This window comes from Lemur catta, chromosome 3 (assembly GCF_020740605.2).
Source record: "Lemur catta isolate mLemCat1 chromosome 3, mLemCat1.pri, whole genome shotgun sequence".
Taxonomy (NCBI): Eukaryota; Metazoa; Chordata; class Mammalia; order Primates; family Lemuridae; genus Lemur; species Lemur catta.
Genome location: NC_059130.1, coordinates 23,162,969 through 23,187,582, shown reverse-complemented (window position 1 = coordinate 23,187,582; position 24,614 = coordinate 23,162,969). Strand labels below are relative to the sequence as shown.

Sequence of the window (24,614 nt, the reverse complement as noted above, 5' to 3'; positions counted from 1 at the left end):
ATCTTCAGCCTGTGGTATGAGGATTTTGCTATGAGAAGCCCCTTGAGCTCACACTTACCCAGTACATAAATACTGACTAGTTGGCATGTTTTGAAAAATCATCCCAGGATTAATATCAGAGGGATAGACAGATAATTCTACAAGGCAGAAGGGCAAAGGTATGAGAGGAAGAAGACTATAACTGTTGGCTATATGAATGAGGAAGGTTTCCCTCCTTCACTTCCACCTCCCATCCATCCCAGACTTTTGGTTTTAGAGCAATGTTGAAAGAAACACAAGTGTTGCAGAATGCTGAACAGTAGTTTGGGACTGCAGCACCCACATACTTTTCCATCTCAAAAAGTGGCATGTAAAGTTAACAAAGCCTTTATAGAAATTACAAGTGGGGGGAAAAATCTGCAAATCAGCAGGCACTTTCTACTTCTTCCAAAAATAAACCAAATAAGCTTTCTTGCAGAATCACATAACGAATGAGAGAGTCATGAATAGCAGACAATTGTAAACAGCATGAGAGAGCTAATATCTACCTTATATTTTGTGGCTCTTTATCTCCCTGGAAAGTATCCTCTGGTTATCAATTCTCTTTCTTTTCTACCTGTAATCACAGTTCCCGTCCCAAGACCCCTTGGGAATGATTTGTAGGAAAGGAACTTGCCTGACTCAGACTCTTTCTCAATATCCTGGTAACGCTGAACAAAATCTTCCACCTGTTCCTTGGGAAAAAGATCAGGCTCCACAAAACTGAGGAGGGAGTAGAGTTCTTGGAGGCTGTTCTGGATGGGAGTTCCGGTCAACAGGAGACTGAAGACTACTGAGAACTCAAATATATAAACAAATAAAATTAAAAACCCATAACATCAGAAAGCAAGGCTGAGTTACCCTTCACTACCTTTACCCACACAAAGAGAGGCATGATTTAATGGAATGACCAATGACCAAAAGGACATGACACCAGAAGGCTCAGGCTAAAGTTGTATACTAGCTGTTTCATGTAGGGAATAAATACCTCTTCAGTTTCAACTACAAGAAGGGGAAAATAATCCTGTGAAGAAGATTAGACTGTTATTAGGCTGTAAGTAATAACATTTTGTGAACTCTAAAGTACTACACAAGTACTCAACGTAGTTACGGTTCATCTATGTGGGGATTCAAACTATGTGTTATCACCTCCATAGGGACCAAACTTCAATTATCATCACAGAAATTAACATATGTAGGCTCATGAACGAACAAGCCTTTATCAGGTCGATAATAAAAAGGAGCCACATTCCACTGGCTCCTCAGAAAAAAGGGCAAGTCTAGGTTACCTTGCTATTTCTCATCTGCTTTGCCAGAACGATGCAAGAGATCAAGAGAAGGGAATGAAAGACAAAGACAGGAGAGACAGGCGGTAATATTCTGTAGCACAAACTTGTTCTCTTCATGACTCCATATGAATTGTCAAATATTTTAAACAGGTAAATTGGGGGACGGGTACAGTACGTCCAATATATTACTATCTACTACTGCATACAGAAGCACAGTAAGATTATTTTTTAAAGAAACTGCCCCTTTGAATATGATCAAAAGAGAACTGAAACATTTCCAAAAATACAATATATTTTATTGGAACAGGGCCTTATTCATTTGATAACTAGATTTTAGTAAACATTATCTCCTACATAAAAGTTGAAGAAGAAAAAGTTAGGCCATATTAAGTGCCACTTCTGTCACCCACAAAATGTTCATGTAGTCCTGCAGAAATCTGACAGAAGAAAAAGGTTTCAATTTAATTGACTCTATACAGGTCTAAACTAATAATTTTTTTTAAAAGGGAGTTAGGAGGGGAAGGAGGGATGAATAGGTGGAGCACAGAGGGTTTTTAGGGTAGTGAAACTACTCTGTATGATATTGTAACGGTGGATACATATCATTATATACTTGTCCAATCCCACAGAATGTACAGCACCAAGGGTGAACCCTAATGTAAACTATGACTTTGGGAGATACTGATGTGTCAATGTAGATTTATCAGTTGTAACAAATGTACCACTCGGGTGCAGGACGTTGATGGCAGGGAAAGCTGTATATTTGTGAGGGCAGGAATATATAAGAAATCTCTGCATTTTCTGCTCAATTTTGCTGTGAACCTAAAATTGCTCTAAAAATAAAGCCTATTAAAGAAAGGGGAGGGTATATAAAAACTATCTTGTGAGTTTACCTCTGAAAGAGTTTTATGCAGCAGAGAGCTTTGGTTTTTCAACCTGTGAGCTTCGTCCACAACAAGAACACTCCAAGGGAATCTGTGAGAAAAAATTCAAGCTTTCAGTTTCACGTAATTTAAACACAAATGTCACAATCAAACGTCTTACTACAAAACTGTGACTATTGTTAAAAAGAGTAACAGTAAGCCCATTGTATTACAAATGCCACCAAATTACCTTCCTATTTGAGAAGCTACCACATACATAAGACAATATCTGGATAAGGCAGTTTGGTTAAGGGAATTTTTCCTTCTAAGATGGGAAAATCCATGCAGAAAGGGAAGAGCCAGAGAGAGAAAGGAAAAGGAAACATTTATGACCTCCTACTGTGTGCCAGACTCTAACCTTGGGCTTTACGTGTTATTTAATCCAAAAGAATATGGCAAGTAAACATAATTGTGCTCATTTTACCAATGAGGAGACTGAAGCTCAGAAAGGTAGGTGACTTGGTCAAGGTCACAAAAGTAGAGCTGACATTCAAACACTGAAGAAAAATCAAGAGACAGTGATGTCACAGTAGCTAAAGAAGTGTGACTTTTAAATGGGGACGTGGTAAATAGAATCCAATGTTACAGAAATGCCCAGGAAAACACATCCTGGATTTGTAAATATGAAAGTCATTGGTGGCTGTTGCCACAGCATGTTTTGTAGTGTAGTAGGATACTGAGGGTCTAAAGAAAGTGCAGGAAGTCCAAGGAGATGGCTGGGTGACACAAGCAGAGAACACATTTAAGGATTACAGGGATTAAGGGTCCAGATGGAGGTGGACAATGGCCATGAGATAAAGTGTCCACAGTATAGAGCATAGCTCTATTTGAATTAGCCTTAAATACATAGGTCCTATTCCCTTGTGAAAAACTAGACACTTAGGTTTTTATACACATAGGCATCCAATAAATGTTTGTTCGATGAAAGAGGATACAGGGAGGTGGATTTGGGTTCACCGAAAGGAAGTGGAGCAAATCACTCATCAAAGGACATTCTAAAGGATGCTCCCTGAAGAGCAGGAGGTGGAGGGAATTCCAAACTGAATGGAGAGTCTGATGAAGTAACTTCTAATCCTCTTCTAATCTAATCTTCTGATCCAAAGAATTCTGTCTATTGTCCAAAAAATTTCAAATTTTTCATATGAACATGCATAGTCCTAACTCTCCATAATTAATCTCTTTAGGGCAGAGATTATATTACACTTCTCTGCTATTCTCAGAGTGTGCAATACTGTAATATGCAATATAACCTTACCAAATATACTGAAAGAATACACCAATGTTTTGGGATTCACACTACAAGACAACATTATAAATGCCCCTCTGTTACACAGGTTCTTAAATCCACCTGGAAATGCATTAAAAATAGATTAACTGAGATAGATTGTATTTCTGCTGAATAATATGAAAACTCCAGTGCCCCTAGATACTTTGAGAAGCTCCCTTAAAAGGAGGTTCTACAGCACAGAGTGCTGGGTTTAACTGTCTGCTTTGCCATTTATCAGCAATATGCCTTGCATGGCTACCTAATCTCATACTTTCTTCATATTTAAAATGGATGATAATACCTGCCTACTGGGGTTTTCACGAAGATTAAATGGGATAATGTATGTAAAGTACCCAACAACATTTATGTCCCAGTTTTATTATCTTCTGAGACTTCCCATTTATTGCCATGTATTATGAATATCTGTACACTTCTTATCCCTGTACTGGAGTTTGTGTCCTCTTAGGCTGGCTCTATGACTTACTTTTCTGGTATTGCTCATAACTCTCAGAACAGTGCTTTCCAGTGAGACCTTCAACAAATATTAAGCTGGACATTAATATTATAATAAAAAGAAAACGGGAAAGCGTATCTTCTTCCTAAGAAAAGATTATGTGCTCACTTAAATTTTACACAGAAGTCATAAAATCTATGACCTAGCCTTTAGTATTTCAAAATAAGATGAAAATAGAAATCCAACTCACAAAAAACACAGATGAAAAATAACATTTAAAATATTGATAATGTGCTCTGAAAACAAAAATTTCTGAATATTAAAGATGGAGAATCCCCACCTAACCATGTCTTAACAACACAGCTTATAGAAAATGAAATGCTGTCAACATGTCTTTCTTTCTTACTTAACTAAAATCTAGCTTTTGTTTAATTTACATTATAACCATTATCTTGACCTGACCATATATTGCAATGTATTATTCCTATTATCAGGTGGCACTAAGAGTTAAATCTAAGTTTCCTACACTTCATGCACCAATATGAGGACTAAAAGTTAACTAATTAGAAGTATAATTAAAACTCCCTTTTTAAAGCTAACTCTAATGCACTGATTGCTACTTTAGGTTATTTCCAGGAAAAGGCTCAAATGAATCACGTCTTATATTAAAATCTCCAAACAGCAGTCCCGAAAAGTGTCTACGCAAGTTGTAATATAAAGAATCTAATATCTATTAACCACACTATTTATATTTAATCTCATTTAATTCTTATAATAGGAATCCAAGGTAAGAAACAACTATTCCTATTTTACAGATGAAGATGCTGAAGTTCACAGAGATTAAATAACTAACCCAAGGACACACAGCTAGAATGTAGGACTTCTGCCATGCTGCCTATCCATAAATAAGGCTCACAGAAGACATATCAGACACACCAGAAAAGAGATAAAGTACTAAAACGTGAGGCAAAAACATGACTTTCATGATGCATTCAACATAGTTTCTGCAGTAGTACAACCTACTCACGATTTTAGAAAAGATGCATCTTTCAAGCAAATCTGAAAAATTAAGGAAGACAAGTTATAAAGGCCGATATTGATAAACTCTGATAGTAATAGCTGGATTTTTTGTGAGCTCTCTTAAACTACAGGATTTATCTAAGTCTTATTTGTTCACTAAGTAAAAAAAGTCCTAAGCATAATTTCTAAGTCTTATGAACAAAGACAAGAGAGGCATGATTAAGTAGAAGGTATTACTTACAGTGACCCAGACAGTCTTAGCATGAAGAACAAGGATTTAAAATGAGACTGGAACTAAGTATCCTTCATTCCTGTCCTCCAGTAAGAAACATGATGCCTCGATCCACAAAACCCTTTTCCCTGCCTCTGCCAGACTGTTGTCAACCAAGAGGCAGCTCAACTGCCACCTCCCTGGGAAGCCTTCTTCCTTGATCCACCAGGAGAAAGAGAGAGAGAAATATCTAACTAATGTGAAGCCCAGTGATCTTCACTTCTTTTGGTCACACCCTCTCTTTGAGAATCTGATGAAGGCAGACTCTCTTCCCAGAAAAATATGTGCTCTCAAAAAAAATTAAATATAATTTCACCAGATTCTGCAACTTCAAAGGTCCCAGGTCAGGAGTTCTTGCCATAGGGAAACAAATGGATACCTCATAGGTAGTCAGCAGCACATGAAAATGTGACTCTTGCTTCAGATCTTGCTGAATGTGAGTTCTTTCCTCCTTGTCGCCTGCATATGTTACACAGGAAAGACCTGGAGCAAATCTGAGTCCAGAAAAAGAGGCAGATGAACACAAATGCTAGAGCCATGGGACAGGGTATGCATATTGGGAAAATAACATTTCAGGGAAGGATTGCAACGTGCAGACCTCATAAGCTCCAGCAACCAGGAGTCCCGGGGCTTTGCATTTTATCTAAAGTAAAATTAACACATTGACTGCCACACTAGAAAAAGAAAAATTTTTCCGTGGGGCCACAGTGTTTTATTACAAAAATAGAATAAAAATTTCAAAAACAAAATAATCCTTTCTAATTTAATGAAAAATTTGTCATTTTTAATTGTTTTCAGTGCATGAGTTATATGCAACTTGAAAAACAGTTCTCATGGCTCCCAAGGTAAAGAGACATGTGAGTTACATATGCTTCATGAGGCCCCAGGCTCAAAACTAGTGTGAGTTAAATACAACTCACATGGCCCTTAAATGTGTTAAACCTTAAGGCAAGTCCCTATGTAAATAGGTAGAAGAGTCAGCTCTAAAAAGTTCTTGTGCTGACTCTAAAATTATTTTTTCCATGTTAGTTACTTCCTATGTCATCAAGAAAAAGACGGTTTCTCCTTTAGATCATCAAAATTTACTAAAAATGAGTGCTGACCTTAATCTAAATTGCCAAATAGTAATAATAACATTCATTGGACCCTCCCCCTATCATATCCTGAGGGTCTACCTATAGTGCATCAGTTTAGAGTTTTCTGGAATAAACTCATTGATTATGACAATGTGTTGTTTTTGTCATATTTTACATAACATCCAAGAAAAAAAAATCTTCACCATTGTAAACAACACAATTTCAATTAGATCCACTTTGTACCTCACCATCTCTTCTTTCCAGTTGCTCAAAACAGACAAGGGACAAAGAATCAGAAATGGTCCTTCATCATTTAATCTTCCTGCCAAGTAAATGAAGAGAGCGATAGCCTGGAATATAGAAAAAGAAAGCAGTTTTGATTACATTTCCTCATAAGAAACAATCGCAAAGTTCCCACAACCCTGTAGGGAATACAAACTCTTATGTAAGACTTGATTTACAAAGAAATAATGTCCAATCTTCCACACATTAGGAGAGTAATCCACTCCTAGAGCGAAATCATGTAAGCCTCAATATACTTGCCATAGAAATTTATAGTACTCAATTACTTTGAGTTAACAAGCAATGAAGCTCAATATTTAGGTAACTGAACCTCTACTGCAAAGAACAATGTCAGGAAAGAAAACAGAAATCAATGAAAATAATGCAACTGATGGACAAGATCAGGAATACTCTGAAAATACAAAGCAAGAAGGGCCAAGACTGTAAAAATGACGAACCACATGGAGGCCCTCTGCTGCTCATCAGGCTCTCCTGAGGATGTTTTCCTTCCTTCCTAAATTCCTCCCACCTTTCCCTACTGTTTTCCTTCATCCCATGTATATCTACAGAGCATCCTCTATTTGCTAGCACTGTTCTAAGCTCCAGTTATACAACAGTGAACAAAACAGACGAAACTGCTAGCTCTCCTGGAGCACACTTTCTAACGGGGAAAACAAACAATAAACAATCCTCCTAAACTTAAGTAAAGGTATAAAATGAAAAATCTTTGTAAAGGCAGATGGGCATACTGCAGGAGATTCCGGCACACACTTTTGACTTGAAAGTTGCTGTGACATACAGAGAAAATAACACTCTTTTTTCAAACAAAATGTGTTAGGAGCCTCCATCCCCAAATGGTGAGTTATTTCTCAGATAAATCTATTCTAAGGATATAACTGAGAATCCTGAAAAAGCTATATGCCCAAAGATGTTCACATCAAGATTAATTTAAACAAAAAAGGGGGGAAATCACCATTTATCATAAGTAAATTATGATAAATTCTCTTGATGGAATATTATGCAGCCAGTTGATAAGAATGATTGACAAGAATATAATAAAATGGAAAATAACATTGATGGTGTCAGATTGACAAAAATACAAAATACAAACTATATGTGCACTATAATTTCAAACATGAAAACATAACATTTCTACTAATGTTTGTGGTTAGAACACTGTGACTATAGGGTGGTGGTTAATTTTTATAATGAAAATTGTTTTCTTTTTAAATTATCTATGGCTTCCCAGCCCAAACCATGCCCAGAGCGATCCTTTAATAAATGACTTACTAGATTAAAACCATTCTGTTTAGCTTTCCCTGAGGATGCAATTTAGAAAAAGTTTTTCTTTTATTACCAATAAACCAGATATGTATACAAAACAGATTTGGAGTCACTAGTGAATTCTAAACATTTAAAAAAGAAATGACACCAATCTACATAAAGTCTTCCAGAAAAGTGAAGAGGAAGGAACACTTCTCAATTCATTCTACAAGGCCAGCTCTACCCTAATACTAAAACCAGACAAAGACATTACAAGAAAAGGAAATTACAGACTGGTTTCTTTCATGAACACATGCAAAAATTCCAAACAAAATTTTAGCAAAACAAAAATTTTGCTAAAATTTGTTTAGCAAAGGTGGTATACTTTTAGGGAGCTTGAAGTAGAGCTATGCAAACAGCCTGGGGAAAGAATAAGCAGAATTTGCTGGCTCTGAATGAAGTCAGTAGGGCAATTCCAATGACCAGGGCAAAGGAGCACCCTTTCCTAGTGCAAGAGCCAGTGAGCCTGGATCCCAGAAACATCTGCAAAACTGATCTTTGTTCTAGCACCATAGGTCTCAGATCAGGAATGTATTATACTAGGACCAGATTTATTTGCCTGAGAAAACTGAGGGTGGTAAATGAGGTTACCTGGGGATATTCTACTCTGAGGTCACAATGTATTCTGAATAATTTTGAGATAGGTAGAATACACATGGCTTAAATAGTTTCCAACAGATAGTCAGACTAGCTTATGTGCAGAACTGCTGCAGCTTAACGTTTTTGGATACAAGGTTAGCCTTAGAAGTTGAGCTTCCAAAAGGCCTAATGAGACCCTTGCTCATTCTGTGTGTTCACTGACAAAACCTTTTTGGGATTAGGAAACTTATCTCCATGGTTTCTGATCAAGCTGCCTCTGCTGTGTGTCCTTACTGTATTGACCTTCTTTGCTATCCTGTAAATATATTAAACCTTGTGTGACTAACGCAAGGGGTGTGTGTCACTGGCCTTTGCATCAATCCAAGCCCACCACTGACATCTGTCAGCCCAGGACAGTGCTGGTGATCATCCTGCCAGAAGCATCAATCTCATTACACCACCTACTTGCGAACGTCCAAGGAGGCCACGTCTGATTCCCCAGGTCTCAAGACTGTATCCCACTTCCTTTTGAGGCCATCAGACGGCCAAGTCATCTTGGAAAACCGAGGGTACTTCCTCTGTACTTCTCTAGCACAGAAGTAGCTGCACCCCCACGGAGGAAGGTCGGTTAATATAAGTAGTGATCCAGTTACCTACATAAAGTATTGCTAAGGAGGTTAGTCAGTTTGATACCTGGGCAGGTATACTTGCTTTACATAGAGAAAAACTCTGTGTCCAGGCCCATTAATTGCAATTCTAACTCAGGCATCTGTTTTCACAGACATATGTCAAAGGCCAGATGAGATAAGGGTAGTGACACAATTCAAAACTATCCTCACAACTAGAAAAATTAACTCCAAGGTTGCGAACTGTTAATAAAAGGTTCAGGCATTTCACCTCCTAGTATAAAATACATATTGTAGCTAGCAGCTAAGACGGGAATGCGTTGTAAGGAGGCATTTCTGTGCAGGTGAACTGCGGCTGTCCCACAGTAACATACCTGGCAGGTCTTCCCCAGGCCCATCTCATCTCCCAGGATGCAGCCATTTTGACAATGGAAGCGCTGGGCTAGCCAGTTGACTCCCTCCAGTTGATAAGAGCGCAGATGAATCCCTAGAAATGAAAAATACAGCAAATCTGAGGAGTAGACATTTCAGCGCATACACAGGGAACGTTCTAAGACTTTGAATCAAGAACATGGCCCAAATTCCCATAACTCCAAACCTTATTGGTCTTATTGCTTACTGGGAAGTTATGGATATGTAAACACCTGCTGACTTCCAAACTACTTTTTGAGCAGACTTAGTCAACATTATATCCAAAGCCCTAAAACAGCCTGTCATTGTTACCTGATCCACTAGACAGATGAGAAAGTCATCCTGGGATTTGGCCTCTATACTGCCCATGTCTCACAATGTCCATTCTGGGAAATGAGGCATTACTGATGGAACTTAACAACAAACAACAACACATGGACTGTACATGTGTCTGCTTAATTGCACCCGTTTAAATTTTCTATTGGTGCTAAAGGAAAAAACTGAGACAGTACTACACTAAATAAGGCTTCAACAGAGAAGGAGTGTTAAGAATGGAAATGATGCTTCATAAAGGGTGTTTAACAGTGTACAAGGATGGCAGAAAATGTCTAAAATCCACATGGAGCTTCTGCTGCCTCTCTTTTCTCTTTCCCTTGGGAAAAAAATCCAATTTCAGAGAATAGCCATATCTTGGGAACGTGGAAGACTCTAGCCATACTTTACGTAAGAACTATTAGCAAAAATATAACTGTGATTTAATTCACGATTTTTAAAAAATCTATATAATAATTGTAGAACATTACAAAATGAATAGCTATTTTTCTTAGGTACTTACTAAATATCAGGGAAAGTAGTGAACACTTCACATAAATTATAATATCTCACTTAATTCTTACAACAATCCTATGCAGCAGGTACTATTCCTATTTTATAAATTAGAAACTTCAGATAGTCAAAGAAGATTGACATGTGAAATCTGGACACTTCTATTTCCAGAAACATGGAGTATATGTTTTATTCCTCTTGATAGCCCCTGGAGGTGATATGTAACACAAACATAAGGAGACTCTGAAAGGTGTAGTGAAAAAGCAGACTGGCTAGGAACCTCGGGACCTGAGGAATGACACAGTAGTAAGTTCCCTGGGATTTCTTTCCAAGAAATCAGCAAACTAGAAACACCAATTGGTGTAGACCAAACAAACAAAAAAACAAACAACATCCAACAAAAGCCTGCTCCTGCTGGAAAATGGCAGTCTAGCAAGAGAGAAAACTTTCAGACAATAACTGCTCTATTCTAGCTGCCAAACACCACAGAAAAAAAATCTGTGGCCCCACCCACACCAGCAAAGTGGGGAGCACTGATTTTTATGCACAGGTATAAGGAGTTGCCCCAAAATCCCAACCAGGTTGCTATAAGAGAAGGCCAAGTAGGGAGCTGGGATTTTTATCCCCACCCACCAGTTATGAGGCCCTCCCCCTCCACTTTTGCCTTTCCCCGCAGTATCAGAGGAGACCTTGCAGGGAGCCAAAACTTCTACCCTCACCTAGCAGGAAAGAGGAGCCCCTTCCCAATCCCCAGATTTCCAATCACCCCACACAGGCTGAGTGGGTAAGCCTAGATTTCTAGCTCAAAAATGTCCAGGTTCCAATTAAAAATCATTTATCACACCAAGAACTGGGAAGATTTCAAATTGAATGAAAAAAGATAATAATATCAATGTCAGCATCCCGGCTGTGATAATAACATCACAGTTTTGCAAGATATTAGCAGTGGGGGAAACTGGGTAAAGGTTACATGGGATCTGTGTATTATTTCTTACAACTATATGTGAATCTATAATTACCATAAAATAAAAAGTTTACTTTAAAAAAATGACATATTATGTCCATAAAGATAACAGTACTAAACACTTAGGAGTCAAATGCAAAAAACAGAAATTATCCTAGATAGTTTTGTCAGAAAGGGGTTTAATATAGAAAATTAGATCACCATAAAATTGTTGAAAGGGCTGGAGTAGTAGCCTCCGGGCTAAGCTTCCAGGTACAACAGCCAAATGAGCCCCACAGAACTGGTCCACCAAGGACGCATCTACCTCCATGACCAGGAAGCCAAGAACCAACCAGGAGGCCACTGTACCAACTGTCAGCTCCAGAAACCTAACATCTCAGCCACAGTCCATGCCAACAAAATGAATGCTCTGTACCCTACCCAAGACCCATGAGACAGCAGCCAAGAGGGAAGCAGAAAACTGAAATCCCTCCCAAACTGTCTGTGCCCTTTCCCTCACTTTCCCCTTCCAAATCCCCCACAGTCAATCTGCACAACAGAACCACAGGGGAGTCTGGCAAATGTAGTCTTTTGTTTTCTAACCTCCAGGATGTGGATTCTCTTACCCACCTCTCAGGCAGGTAACAAGTAGGAGAAAAGCAAGAATAGGCCTGCATATTCTAGAAACAAAAAGGTCCTAAAGTACCTTCATGATTCAGAGATGAATATCCAAAAGTCCATCAATACTAGTAACCAAATAAACATTAAACAATAAAAAAGCATTTTAACCTCTCAAATCAGAAAATGATGGTGTTGTTCAGAGTATGAATAAAAATTTTGCATACTTTTTTTAATTCTTAAGGAATTAAAAAGCCATAGCTATAAGAAATAATAAGTATTAGCATTACTTATAATAGCAAAAAAGGAAAGAAACTAAATAAATATCTAAATGTAGAGCCTGGCTAACCTACGCTACATTCATATACTGAAATGCCCTGTAACCATTAAGAATGATATTGAAGAATATACTAAATGATAAGAGGAAAATTATGATTTCCAAAAAGTATGCATATGAAACCCCATTTCTGTACTTCCCCACCCCTCACCAGAAGAAAAAGGAAATTACAGACTCATGCAGACCAAAGATTGGCAGGATAGACATGTTAACAGTAATAGGATTATGCAGATTAAAATTTCTTTTCTCTATACATAGGCTCTTCTCTAAATGTTTCACAGAGACTATGTACTACTTCTGTAATCAAAACAAAAAAATTAGTTAAGAACTTTTTTTAACCAACTTAAAAAGCATAGTTTCTAGAATATTAATTTATTCTGGCAAATAGAAACAGGAATTACAAGTTATAATATTCAGTAGTTATACCTTTGACTATGACTATTTTCCCTTCTTTCCCTCCAATAGCAATTTATCCAAGTTTCCACATTTGCCTATGCACTTCTGCACTTATTCCGTCCCATCCACTCCAATTTGCAACCTCCTGTCTACTCATTTTAAGTGAAACACCTGTGCATATGCCTGTTGCTCCTGGAGTATTACCTACAGCTGAGTACCAAGGTACACATATTTCCGAGCCCTCTCTCACCCGAGTTCTCAAAGAACCGTTCCCAACAGCACTTGCAAGGAAATAAGCAAACACACCAACATACACACTTTAGTCAAGATATGTCAAACATGAAAAGGCCGGTCGGTCCATAAACTCATGCTTAAACTGGATACACATTCTCACAGACTCAGGGACTCAAGAAGAGAGGGGTCTTTCTCGTTCATGTCGGTATCCTCCCCATTCATCTTCTTTAGTTTCATGAAGGACCTCACACTTTTCGTGGTATTGGGCACACAGCATTAGTTCAATAAACACTTGCTTATACTTTTAAAAGCACTGTCACTCACCAGTCTAGAACTCCAGGTGGCCAGCGCCTAAGAGCACGCTCTCAGAATTCAATAAACAATGACTGAACGCCTGTATTCTTGATCATTACCGATGCACGACGCTGTCACACAGCCAGGCCCGCACTCCGCTCCCCAGGTATTAATATAAACGAGGAGAACGAGGCTGGGGAGGTTTTGTGGCGAGCCGGCCGGCGCAGACGCCGAAGACCGCGGGGGAACGCGAGCCTCGCGTCCCGAAGACCCTCGGGAAGGGCCAGTGGAAGTGAAAAGGGCAGTTACGTGCGGTGATGAGCCGATAAACTGCTTCAAAATACAGCATGGGCGGAAAGCTAATCAGGGGCGAATTATCAAATACCTGCACGTGCACAGCAAACGGAGAAGAAAACTGAAGTTGGGAGATGAGTTCCGATAGTTTTACGGAAGCAACCAATAACCGCCGCTCACACCAGGACCCAGGCCCACCGGAACAGCAACTTTTGCCACCGGGGCGCCGGGACGCCCAGCGCGCCTTGCGGGGCCTGCACTTGCGCGGCGCGGCCCCTACCAAGGTTCCCCTCCGGGGCCCGGCCCGGCTCCCGGCCCGCAAGCCCGTTCACTCCGCGCCCGCCGGCCCGCGCCGCGCTGGCCAGAGCCCCTCTGCGCCCGCTCTCCGTCAGCGGGAAGGGAAGGCCCCGGCCGCTGCGGGCAAGCAACCCACGGGCGGTCCGCCCGCTGCACCCCGGCCCGGGTGAGGCCCGCCCCGGCGAGTGGGCCGGCCTGGGCGCAAGCTGGCCCGGAGCCCACGCACCCGTCAAGCCCCACTGCCGCAAGTCCTGCTCCTGCACCCGTGCCCGCGCTGCCTCGGGTCTGCCTTCGGCCTGCAGGGCCAGTAAGAAGCTGGGCACGTCGCCCCGGTGGGCCGCTTCCCCCGCGCGCTCCATCCGGCCCGGAGAGGCCCCGCCCGCTCGGCCGTGCGCGCTTCTCCTTCGCGACGCTCGAGGGCGGGCCCGCGGCGCACCCGACCGACCTGCGCGCGCAGCGGCCGCCAGGGGGCGCGTCCTGCGCGGGGGCCGGCGCCGGGGCAGGGAGTTGCCCTAGTGGCGCCTCGCCGCTGTGCTTCTGATTGTGCTTGGGCGCCTGTAAGGCGACTGGTTGCCTGAAATGTTTTTCAGGAAAAAAGGCGGCATGGGTTCATTCATTTATTACCTAATCAACTTTGACTGTCTTGTGTCAGACAGCCCGCTGGGCTCTGGGAAAGATAGAATTCAGTAAGACTTCTCTTCCCTGCCTGGCAGGGATTCACAGCAAGATTGTAAAGGGTAGCAGGCTTAGTTTGGTTTACACTAGTGATAAATTGATTTAGACCCTGTAGTCCCCCTATCAGCTGCAGGCCAAAGTTAGGTACCTCTGAATGGTAGTAAATTAAAAATCAGGAAAGTCATTGCTGCAGTGAGTATCTCAAGTGAATTGTGGGGAGCAGATGGAAGCAATGTGTTAAGTTAGGGCTCACCATGACTCAACATCGGCTTTGAGTGGATTTATGTATACCACTACTAGTCTAAATATGATAACAACAAAATAGCTGCATTTTTGATGTAGTTCTAGGTGCTGCCCTAAGGGCTTTACATATATTTTCTCATTTAACTCTCACAACCCTATAAGTAGGTACTATAATTGTCTCCCTGGCCGGGGGAGGAGGGGGAGCCAGGCCAGATGAGGATATTGCTACTTGGAATGGCAACTGGCAAAACTGGAACAGGAACTATATTATAGTCTGGGTAATGTCCTCAGAATTCTATTCTCATTGAGGTTAACCTTGATGATTCCCCCTTCAAAACTCACGTTAAAATTGCACCCCCATCCCCATCCTCAACTTCCCCTGAAATAAATTTTGTGTCTTAAGTCATTCCATAAGTACTGATTGAGCCGCCTACTATGTGCTGAACACTCTTTATGGTACTATGTGGATCTTATATTTTAAAAGGAGGAGACAGTCAACAAATGAATAAAAATTGGGTAGAATCAATGCTGAAACGAAAGTAAAAGAGTCATGGAATGGGGCTGCAGTGATTTTTTTTTTTACAGCAGCTTTCCTACTTTGGCGTTTTCTCAAAACCTTAAGATAAATTTGTATTCTTTGGTGGCTTTTCTAGAGGGCTTTCTGTCCTATGTGGCTGCTCACGAGTGGCTTGTGCATCCTGGTCTCCACATTTGACTTATTTCCTCCCCTCCAGACTACTGGTAAACGTGCCTGCTGAAACAGCAATATCAACCACCTACCACATTAACAAAAGGCTGTTTATTATTTTAACTTAAAGCACATTTGTTTTAACAGAATACCAGGGATAGAGTCCTACTTAATAAGCTAAGTAGACTGTTGGTATATGGAGTTTGGCATCTAAAATACAGCTAAGAAAGGCAACTGAGAGACTCCAGTTCTGCTAGTGAAGTTTTACTCTGGATGGTGAATAAAAACAGTCTGTCGAGGGGGCAGGGTGGAAGTAGAAGACCAGTTTGGAGACTATTGCAGTAGTCGGCTGATAGTGACATCATCATGGTGCCAGAATAGTGACAGTGGAGTGGTGAATAGTGGTTAGATACTAGATGTATTGAAAAGATGGAGCCTATGGGATTCACTGATTGAGCATCTGGAGAAATGGAAGAGCAGATGATGATTTCAGGGATTTGGCCTGAGCAACTGGTAGAATGGAGTTGCCATATGGAGGGAGAACAATTGAGAATAAGGACATTTGGGGAACATCAAGTGTTCATTTTTGAAGAAAAAAAGAACTCATTTTTGGACAGAGTAACGTAAGATAGTTATTAGATATCCAAGAGAAATTTTGATTAGGTAATTGGATAGTCTAGTCTAGAGTTCAGGGGAGAGGTTGGAACTGAATATGTAAATATAGAAGTCAAAATTTTAGGATGGAACTGAAGCCTTGGTAGTGGATGGGACTACCTATGGGATGACTTAGGAACTATAAAGATGGAAACTATAAAGAGACTAAGCCTTGAGGAACTAATATTTAGAAGTCAAGATGAAGAAGAATCAGCAGAAGAGACTAAGAAGAGCAGCCAAAGAGATAGTATGAAGACTAAGAGCATGGGATCTCTGAGCCAAGTGAAGAACAGTTTCAAGAAGAAGGGAGTGAGTGTGTCAAATGCAGTTGAGAGGTGGAGTAAAGATAGAATAGAGAAATAATCATTGGATTGGGCAATGTGATGGTCATTGGTAATCTTGATAAGAATAATTTCTGTGTATTGGAGAAGTGAACAGCCTGATTGGAGTTGATTAAAAAGAGAATGGGAGGAAAGAAAGTGGATACAGGTTATCTCACACCTCTTTCAAAGAGTTTTGCTGTAAAAGGGAGCAAAAAACTGGGAATAGCAACTGAAAGGGGATATGGAATCAAGGGAGGATTGTTTTATTTTAAGATGGTGATATTAGAGCATGTTGAGTGCTGAGGGGAATGAGCTAGTAAAGGGAAAAACTAATGATACAGGAATGATACCTTTGAGTGAGAGGAGGTGGGATCTAATGCACAGGCAGAGGGATTGGCATAGACAGTTCATCCAGAACAAGTAGAAGACCTAGGACATAGATTTGGTGAGAGCACATGGAAGATCTCTCCTGATTGTTTCTATTGCCCAGGTGAAACAAGAAGCAATGTCATCAGGTGAGCTTGAAGAGGGGGATGGGAGTTTTGGAGGTCTGAGAAGGGAAAGGTGTCAAATATTTGTCTAGGGGAGTAGAGTATGGATTGATTGGAGACATATGCTAGGTAGCATTGCCAAGCAGTAGCAAGGGCCACTTGGGGTCTATAGTCATGAGACCAATCAGCATGGTGCATGTTGTGTGCAGGTGGGGGGAAGAGTAAAAGAATTGGATTTTAGCAGGGTTGGATTTTTGTCAGGTGAGTACAAAAGAGTGATTTCACTGGTCATATCCCTCATGTCTACAATAGAGGACAATAAGAAAAATAAGTTCCCTGTACTTCTGGTACTTATATTCTAGTGATGGAGATTTACAGAAAAAGGGAGGACAAATAAGTTATCAAGCAGTGTAGTGCTAATAAGATAGTAAAACAGGGTGATGAGATTGAGAGTGGGACAAGGAGCAGCTCTGGATAGAATGGGTTGAAAGGTATGTCACTAAAAAGATGACATTTGAGCTAAGAGCTGAATGATGAGGAGCCAGCTTTGTGAAATTGGAGGAAGAGTGTTCAAGGCAGAAAGACCACAAGTGGAAACACTGAGGCAGGATTAGCAAGTAAGTAATAGACTCTAAAAATTAGGCTGGGCACAGTAGCTCATGCCTGTAATCCTGGCAACTTTGGGAGGCCAAGGTGGGAAGCTCACTGGAGCTCAGAAATTCGAAACCATCCTGAGCAAGAGTGAGACCCTATCTCTACTAAAAATAGAAAAAATTAGTCAGGTGTGGTGATGAATCCTTGTAGTCCCAGCCACTCAGGAGGCTGAAGCAGGATGATCCTTTGAACCCAAGAGTTTGAGGTTGCAAAGAGCTATGATGATGCCACTGCATTCTAGCCTGGGCAACAGAGTGAGATGCTGTCTCAAAAAAAAAAAAAAATTAGTGGGGGAACGCTTGAAGGGACTTGGCCATTGAATGGATATATGGCTGAGGGAGAGAGAAAAGTTGAGGTTAACTTGCAGGGTTTTCAGCCTTGGATAACTGGATTGATGTTGATGCCACCACTGAGATGGAGAAGATGGGAGGTCAAAGCTGGTCAAAGCAGAAGGAAAGATGAATTCACTTTTAGGATATGTTGGATTTGTACCTAGAACAGTGGCACATACTATGCACATAGTATGTATTGTTGGATGTTTGAATAAGGTACTTTTGGAGCCATTCTAAAATCTAGGATCTATGATTGTTATAACCTTGAAGTACAGAGAGGACGTTTCGCAGATGGGCACAGAAAGTTTAGGAGCCTTATCCAGTGTTTTCTGGCGAGTCAATGTTAACCTCAGAATAAAGTCTAGCCCCAACTCTTATTTCAGTAATTGGTAAGGTTATACAATCATTATGTTCATATTAATTCTTTGTTTGATTCCTCCACAGAAACGTTACATCCTTTGGCAACAACAATCCCGTAAGATTAAATGATAACCAATTCATGCCACTGGCAGACCTTAGCCTTGTGCAAACCTTACCAGAATAAGCATGATCAAGCAAATATTAGGGAACAAGTTGTGTTTACTGTCCATTATGTCCTTGTTCTCTTAGGTAACATCAGGGCACCAGCTGGCAGCATCGAATAATGAGTCATATGGGGAGCTTGTGTAAAAGCTGTGACTATAGGTGAACATTTGTTCAGCTCTCTTCTTGAGTACATGAACTTGGACCTTTGAGCTTAAGTTAGGATTGGGTCATTGCCTATGAGTGGAAAAATCACTGCACTGGCATGAAAGAGACTTGGATTTCCTTTTTCCCAGGAAAGAAAAAACTATATTTTGACTTCTGATGTAATTATACATCTTTGGCATCAAATAACATGTCATAAATTTAGAACACAGAAAGCCAGGGAAAATATGCCAAAGAGTGTAAGTATAGCGATAGAATAACTCTGCTTTGCAGGACTCTTGCCCAGTCACTTCAGAGAGTTGCCATTCTCCCTTAATACCAAAAGTAAGGTCATAAAACTGGAATAATATCAAGGAAATCTTTGTGGGAATACTTTAAAGGTTTTGCAAAATTTTCCCACAGGTACTTTGTTTGACAGGACAGTGTTTGTTTTCCTTTTCAACTGAATGACTTTTGACTGTCATGCTTTGCCATCAAATTAGTCACGTGCAATTTACTGTTTATGTTCTCCAGCCAACAGTATAAGATTTATACAATCCATCTAGCTAGCCTCTGAAAGCTTTTGAGTCTTTCAACTCCAGAAAGTTAACTTTCATAACATGTGTCCACACAAGAGAATAAAAAAAACCAAATGAAGCCAAACTGTTTCTCATGATTCAGTCTACACTGAAATACCTTTAGACAATGTGATCTCGTTACAAGAAGCTACAATTCTAAGAACTTTTTGTGACATCTTCCTCTTCCTGGCTGACAAGAACCCAAAACCATTTTATGCCCTAACCCTACAAAGCCTGAGTTTTAGGTTTGAAAAATGAGCATACCCTGTTGCACACATATCTTTATCCCTGAGGCACAGTTGTAACTTTGATCAAGGGAGTTCCCCACCTCCATTCCCCCAAACTGCTCAAACAATGGCATGTATCATTAGTCTTCCTAATCAGAGGGTTTTGGCCCATGAGGAATAGTAATTTATAATGAAGATAATAGTAGCTATCCTACATTGCTGTTGTAAAAATTATATGAAGTAATTTTTTATAAGAAACTAAATACAAATTTCAATGTGATGGACCAAAAAACTTTAGTTGGGAGTGACTTGGGGATCACCCAGTTATCCACATCTCACCAGTGGAGACTCAAGAAATTAGGAGTTACCATTCATTGTTGAGGTTCCATGGTGCTCTCTTTTGCTTGGGGTCTCCATGAGCATAGTGTTTTTCCTACATGCATGGCCTAAAGATTTGGGTCCTGAAGGTAAACAAACGTACACACACAGAGACACACATACACACACACAAAGTGTGGGATATCTACTCAATGGTGTGGTCATGGATAGTCAGCTTTAGCAGAAATGTGACTGTTCCTGACTATCCACTTTCTCCCCTATGAGATGAATGTATATCTGTGCCCTTAGTCATGTGACTTCCAGTGCCTCTCAATAGGCAGAGCCCATATTATTTGCTTTGGTCCATGGAATGGGAGTGGATGTGAGGTACTCTAGTATATGAGTTGAAACTTTAAGTGTGCTCACTTAGATTGTTCCCACCCTCTGCCATAAAAACTAAACAATCCGAACAAGGGCTGTGCTGGTTAAAATCTTTCATAATCTTTCAATTAATCAGAAAACTAGTGGTAGAGCCCACATAGTCTGACTCGGGCACCCAAGCTATACCCCGAAAACATGCTGCAATAAATATTTTTGTTTATGCACATGTGCAACTATTTCTACAAAGAAATGGGTAAAAGGAACTTACAGTATTTTTGTATACAGTATTTATTTTGATAAATACTGATAAATTGTTCACTGTGAAGGCTTAATCGATTCCTTTCCCACACACAGTGTATAAGCATGTCCATTTCCATCACTTCTCTAGTTCTTTTGTTTTGACCTATCTTTTCATTCTGTTTTCTAATCTGATGAATAAAACTGTCTTAGTCCATTTGTGTTGCTATAAAGGCATACCTGAGGCTGGATAATTTATAAAGAAAAGAGGTTTATTTGTCTCATGGTTCTGCAGGCTGTACAAGAAGCATGGTGACAGCATCTGCTTCTGGCGAGGGCTTCGAACTGCTTCTACTCATGGCAGAAGGTGAAGGGGAGCCTTTGTGTAGAGATCACATGGTGAGAGAGGAGGCAAGAGAGAGGGGAGGGAGGTGCCAGGCTCTTTTTAACAACCAGCTCTCAAGAGAGTTGAATGAGAACTCACTCGTTACAAAGAGGACAGCACCAAGCCATTTATGAGTGATTTGCCCACATGACCCAAACACCTCCCACCAGCCTCCACCTCTAGCATTGGGGATTAAATTTCTACATGAGGTTTGGGCAACAAACATCCAAACTGTAGCAAAAATAAATATCTTATTGTCTAAAATTTCTTTGATTACATATCTGATGGGATATCTTTTTATAAACTGGCCATTTTTATTTCCTCTGTTTTGAATGGCTTGCTTATATCCTTGCTTATTTTTCTATTGTATTGTCTTTTTTCTTACAGTTGTATGGGAGCTCCTCACACATTTTGGATTTTAATTCTTTGTCGAATATGTTGCAAATATTTTCTCCTGATTATAGCTTTTCTTTATACCTTGTTTAGTATTATTTACATAGAGAAATTTTGAATTTCCATGTGTGAACTTTTCCTTTATAGTTCTTGGATTTTTGTTTTTTAATTATAAAGACCTTTCTTATTTCTCAGATTATACAAATATTTTCCTGTATTTTCACCTAGTATTCTCTAATTTTGTTTTTTACATGTTTCTCTGGAATTTGTTTTTCTATACAGTGTGAAGTCAGGACCTAACTTTAGCTTCTTGTCTCAAATAGATAACAAACATCATTTATTGATAATTTATCCTTTCCTCCAATGATTTGAAATAGCAGTTTTATTGCAAACTAAATTCCTTTATATACATAAGTCTGTTGTTGACTGTTCTGTTGATCTATTTTTCTTTTCCCAAATACCATACTGCTTCAATCATTACAATGTTATAGTTTGTTTTGAGATTTTGTTTTAATTTTTGTCTTTCTTTTAAGTTTTTAAACATGTTTTATTTTCCAGTTTTCAATATAAATTTGAGAATCACCTTGTCAAGGCTGACAAAAAATCCAACTGGAATTTTGATTGAATTACCATGACATTACCAATTAATTTTGGGAGACTGGAAAACTTGACCATCTTTACAACATTAAAATTCGATAGTGGGGAATACCATATTTATTCAAGTCATATTCTATGTATTTGCTAGGCTTTATGATTTTCTTCATATAGATTTTGCATATTTCTTTTAGGTTTATTCTTAGAAAGCTTTTAGTTTTTCTTGCTATTATTAATGGGCTTCTTTATTCTGTTACTTTTTCTGATTGGTAAATAGGGAAGCCATTGCCATTGATTTGTGTATGTTGATCATATAATCTGCCTCCTTATTGAACTTTTTAGCATTAATCATTATTCAGCTGATTCTTTTGGATTTTTAAAATGTATTAATGCCTACAAAATAGTGACAGTTTTATTATTCTTTTCTACTTAAAAAAATGTTACTACATAGGCCCAGACCTTTAGTATATGGTTGAAAAAGGTAAAAATAAATGTATTTTTAGAGTGAGAATAGACCAACTATGACACATATAATCATAGATAACCATTAAAAGATGCTGGTATGTATGGGGCCACAGATGATAAAAACCATCTTATTTTATGTCACTACTAGCTACAAAATACTGCACTATATGGACAGACCTTCAGTTTGAGCCAAGATGATGACTCTGATCTCTTTTTATCTTGACTTATTTATTATTTTTAAATGTACATACAGCAAAGAAGTCACTCTTCTTTTTTTTGCAGTCTATGAGTTTTAATAATGCATAGATTCTTATAATCACCATCACAAACAGGATAAAGAATATTTCTACTATAACTCTTCTAAGCCAGTCTCTCAACCCAGCCCTAAATCTGGAAACCGGTAATCTGTTCTTCATCACTATAGTTTGGTATTTTCCAGAATTTCATATAAATGGAAATATATGGTATATAAGCTTTTGAGATTAGCTTCTTTCACTAACATAAGGCATTTCAGATTCATCCATGATGTTATGAGTGTCAATAGTTTGTTCCTTTTCATTGCTGTGTAGTATTTCATTGTATGGGTGAAGTTTGCTTATTCATTCATCTGTTGATGGATATTTGGATTGTTTTCAGTTTTGGGTGGTTGTGAATAATAACTGCTCTGAACCTTTATAAAAGTTTTTGTGTGCACATATGTTTTCATTTCTCTAGACTAAATCCTAGAAGTGAGATTTCTGGGTCATATGGTATTTGTTAAACTTTGTAAAAAACTATCAAATTTTTCAGAGTGATAATTCCATTTTGCATTTTAACCATCAACGTATGAGAGTTCTGGTTGCTCTGGATCCTTTTTAGCACTTGGTATTGTCAGTACATTTTATTTTAGTATCCTATTTGGCTTTAATTTGCATTTTTCTAATGAATACTGAATTTGAGCATCATTTCATGTGGGATTTCTTTTGCCATCCATATATCTTCTTTGATGAAGTGTCTACTCAAATCTTTTGTGCACTTTTTTTTATTGGATCTTCCCTCCAAGTTTTAAGAGTTCTTTGTATAGTCTAGATATAAGTTCTTTGTCAAATATATGACTAGCCAACATTTTCTCCCAGTCCATAGCTTATCTTTTTATTCTTTTAACAATACATCTTGAAGAGCAGAAGTTTTTAAATTTTATCAAAGTCCAGTTTATCAATTTATTCTTTTATGGATCATGGTTTTAGTTTCATAACCATGAAATTTTTGCCTAACTCATGGTCATGAAGATTTCCTCCTATATTTTCTTCTGAAAGTTTTATAGTTTTATATTTTATATTTAGGTCTATTACCCATTTGAGTTAATTTTCTATATGATGTGAAGTATAGGTCAACGTTCTTTTTTTTGCTTTTGGATGTGTATTTTTTCCAGAATCATTTGTTGCAAAGACTATCCTTTCTCCACTGAGTTGCCTTCATACCTTCATTGAAAATAAATTGACTGAATTTATGAAGGTCTATTTCTGGAGTGTCCATTCTGTTCCACTGATCTGTTTGTCTATCTTTTCACCAATACCACAGTCTTTTTTACTATGGATTTATGAGATGTCTTTAAAACAGGTAGTGTAACTCTTCTAATTTTGTTTTTCAAAATTGTTTTAAATACTTTAGTTTCTTTGCATTTCTATAAGAATTTTAGAATTAACTTGTCTATATCTATAAAGAATTATTCTAGGATTTTAATTAGTATTGCATTAAATCTTCATACTCACATGAGGAAAATTGCCATCTTAACCGTATTGAATTGTCCAACCCATGAAAAGGGTATGTCTCACCATTTATTTAGGTCTTCCCTGATTTCTTTCATCTGTATTTTGTAGTTTTCAGAATATAGATCTTATATATCTTGTTATAATTATACCTAATGTTCCATTTATTGGGAATTATTATGAATGGTATTGTTTTAAAATTTTCGATTCCAATTGTTTATTGGTAGTGTATAGAAATACAAGTTGTTTTTTGTATATTGACCTTGCTAAATGACTTATTAATTCTAGTAGTTTGGTGGTGTTTGTTGTAGATTTCTTGGAACTTTCTACATGGATAAATATGCTGTCTGCAAATAAGAACAGTTTTATTTCTTCCTTTCCAATTTGAAAAGAGTGCCCTGGTGTCAGCCTAGCTCACAGCAACCTCAAACTCCTGGGCTCAAGCAATCCTCCTGCCTCAGCCTCCCGAGCAGCTGGGACTACAGGCGTGTGCCACCATGCCCGGCTAATTTTTTTCTATGTATTTTTAGTTGTCCAGCTAATTTCTTTGTATTTTTTAGTCGAGACGGGATCTCGCTCTTCCTCAGGCTGGTCTCGAACTCCTGACCTCGAGCGATCCACCCGCCTCGGCCTCCTAGAGTGCTAGGATTACCGGCGTGGGCCACCGCGCCCGGCCTCCTTTTCTTTCTTTTTCTTATTTTATTACACTGGCTAAGACTTTAATACATTTATGTCTATAACCAAACTGGAATTAATTTTTAGGTAGGGAATGATGTAAAAATCAA

The 24,614-nt window shown here is 39.0% G+C and overlaps 1 protein-coding gene across 2 annotated transcripts in view; it reads right to left on the bottom strand.

Annotated features, from left to right (window-relative positions):
- CHD1L (chromodomain helicase DNA binding protein 1 like) overlaps positions 1–14,168 on the bottom strand; it is a 44,043-nt gene extending 29,875 nt beyond the window's left edge. Inside the window, exons 1-7 of one of the 2 annotated variants that reach the window (XR_006733821.1) lie at positions 14,004–14,167; positions 9,503–9,615; positions 6,562–6,668; positions 5,622–5,736; positions 4,979–5,010; positions 2,201–2,282; positions 656–818 (exon numbers count right to left, since the gene is read on the bottom strand). Coding sequence is in view for 1 of the 2 variants with exons in the window: in XM_045544836.1 (XP_045400792.1) it covers positions 656–818; positions 2,201–2,282; positions 4,979–5,010; positions 5,622–5,736; positions 6,562–6,668; positions 9,503–9,615; positions 14,004–14,136 (745 nt within the window). In the remaining variant the exon portion in view is untranslated. Of the gene's footprint in view, positions 1–655; positions 819–2,200; positions 2,283–4,978; positions 5,011–5,621; positions 5,737–6,561; positions 6,669–9,502; positions 9,616–14,003 lie in introns of both variants that reach the window. The other variant, XM_045544836.1, reaches the window with a different exon arrangement.
- Between the last annotated feature and the right edge of the window lie 10,446 nt (positions 14,169–24,614).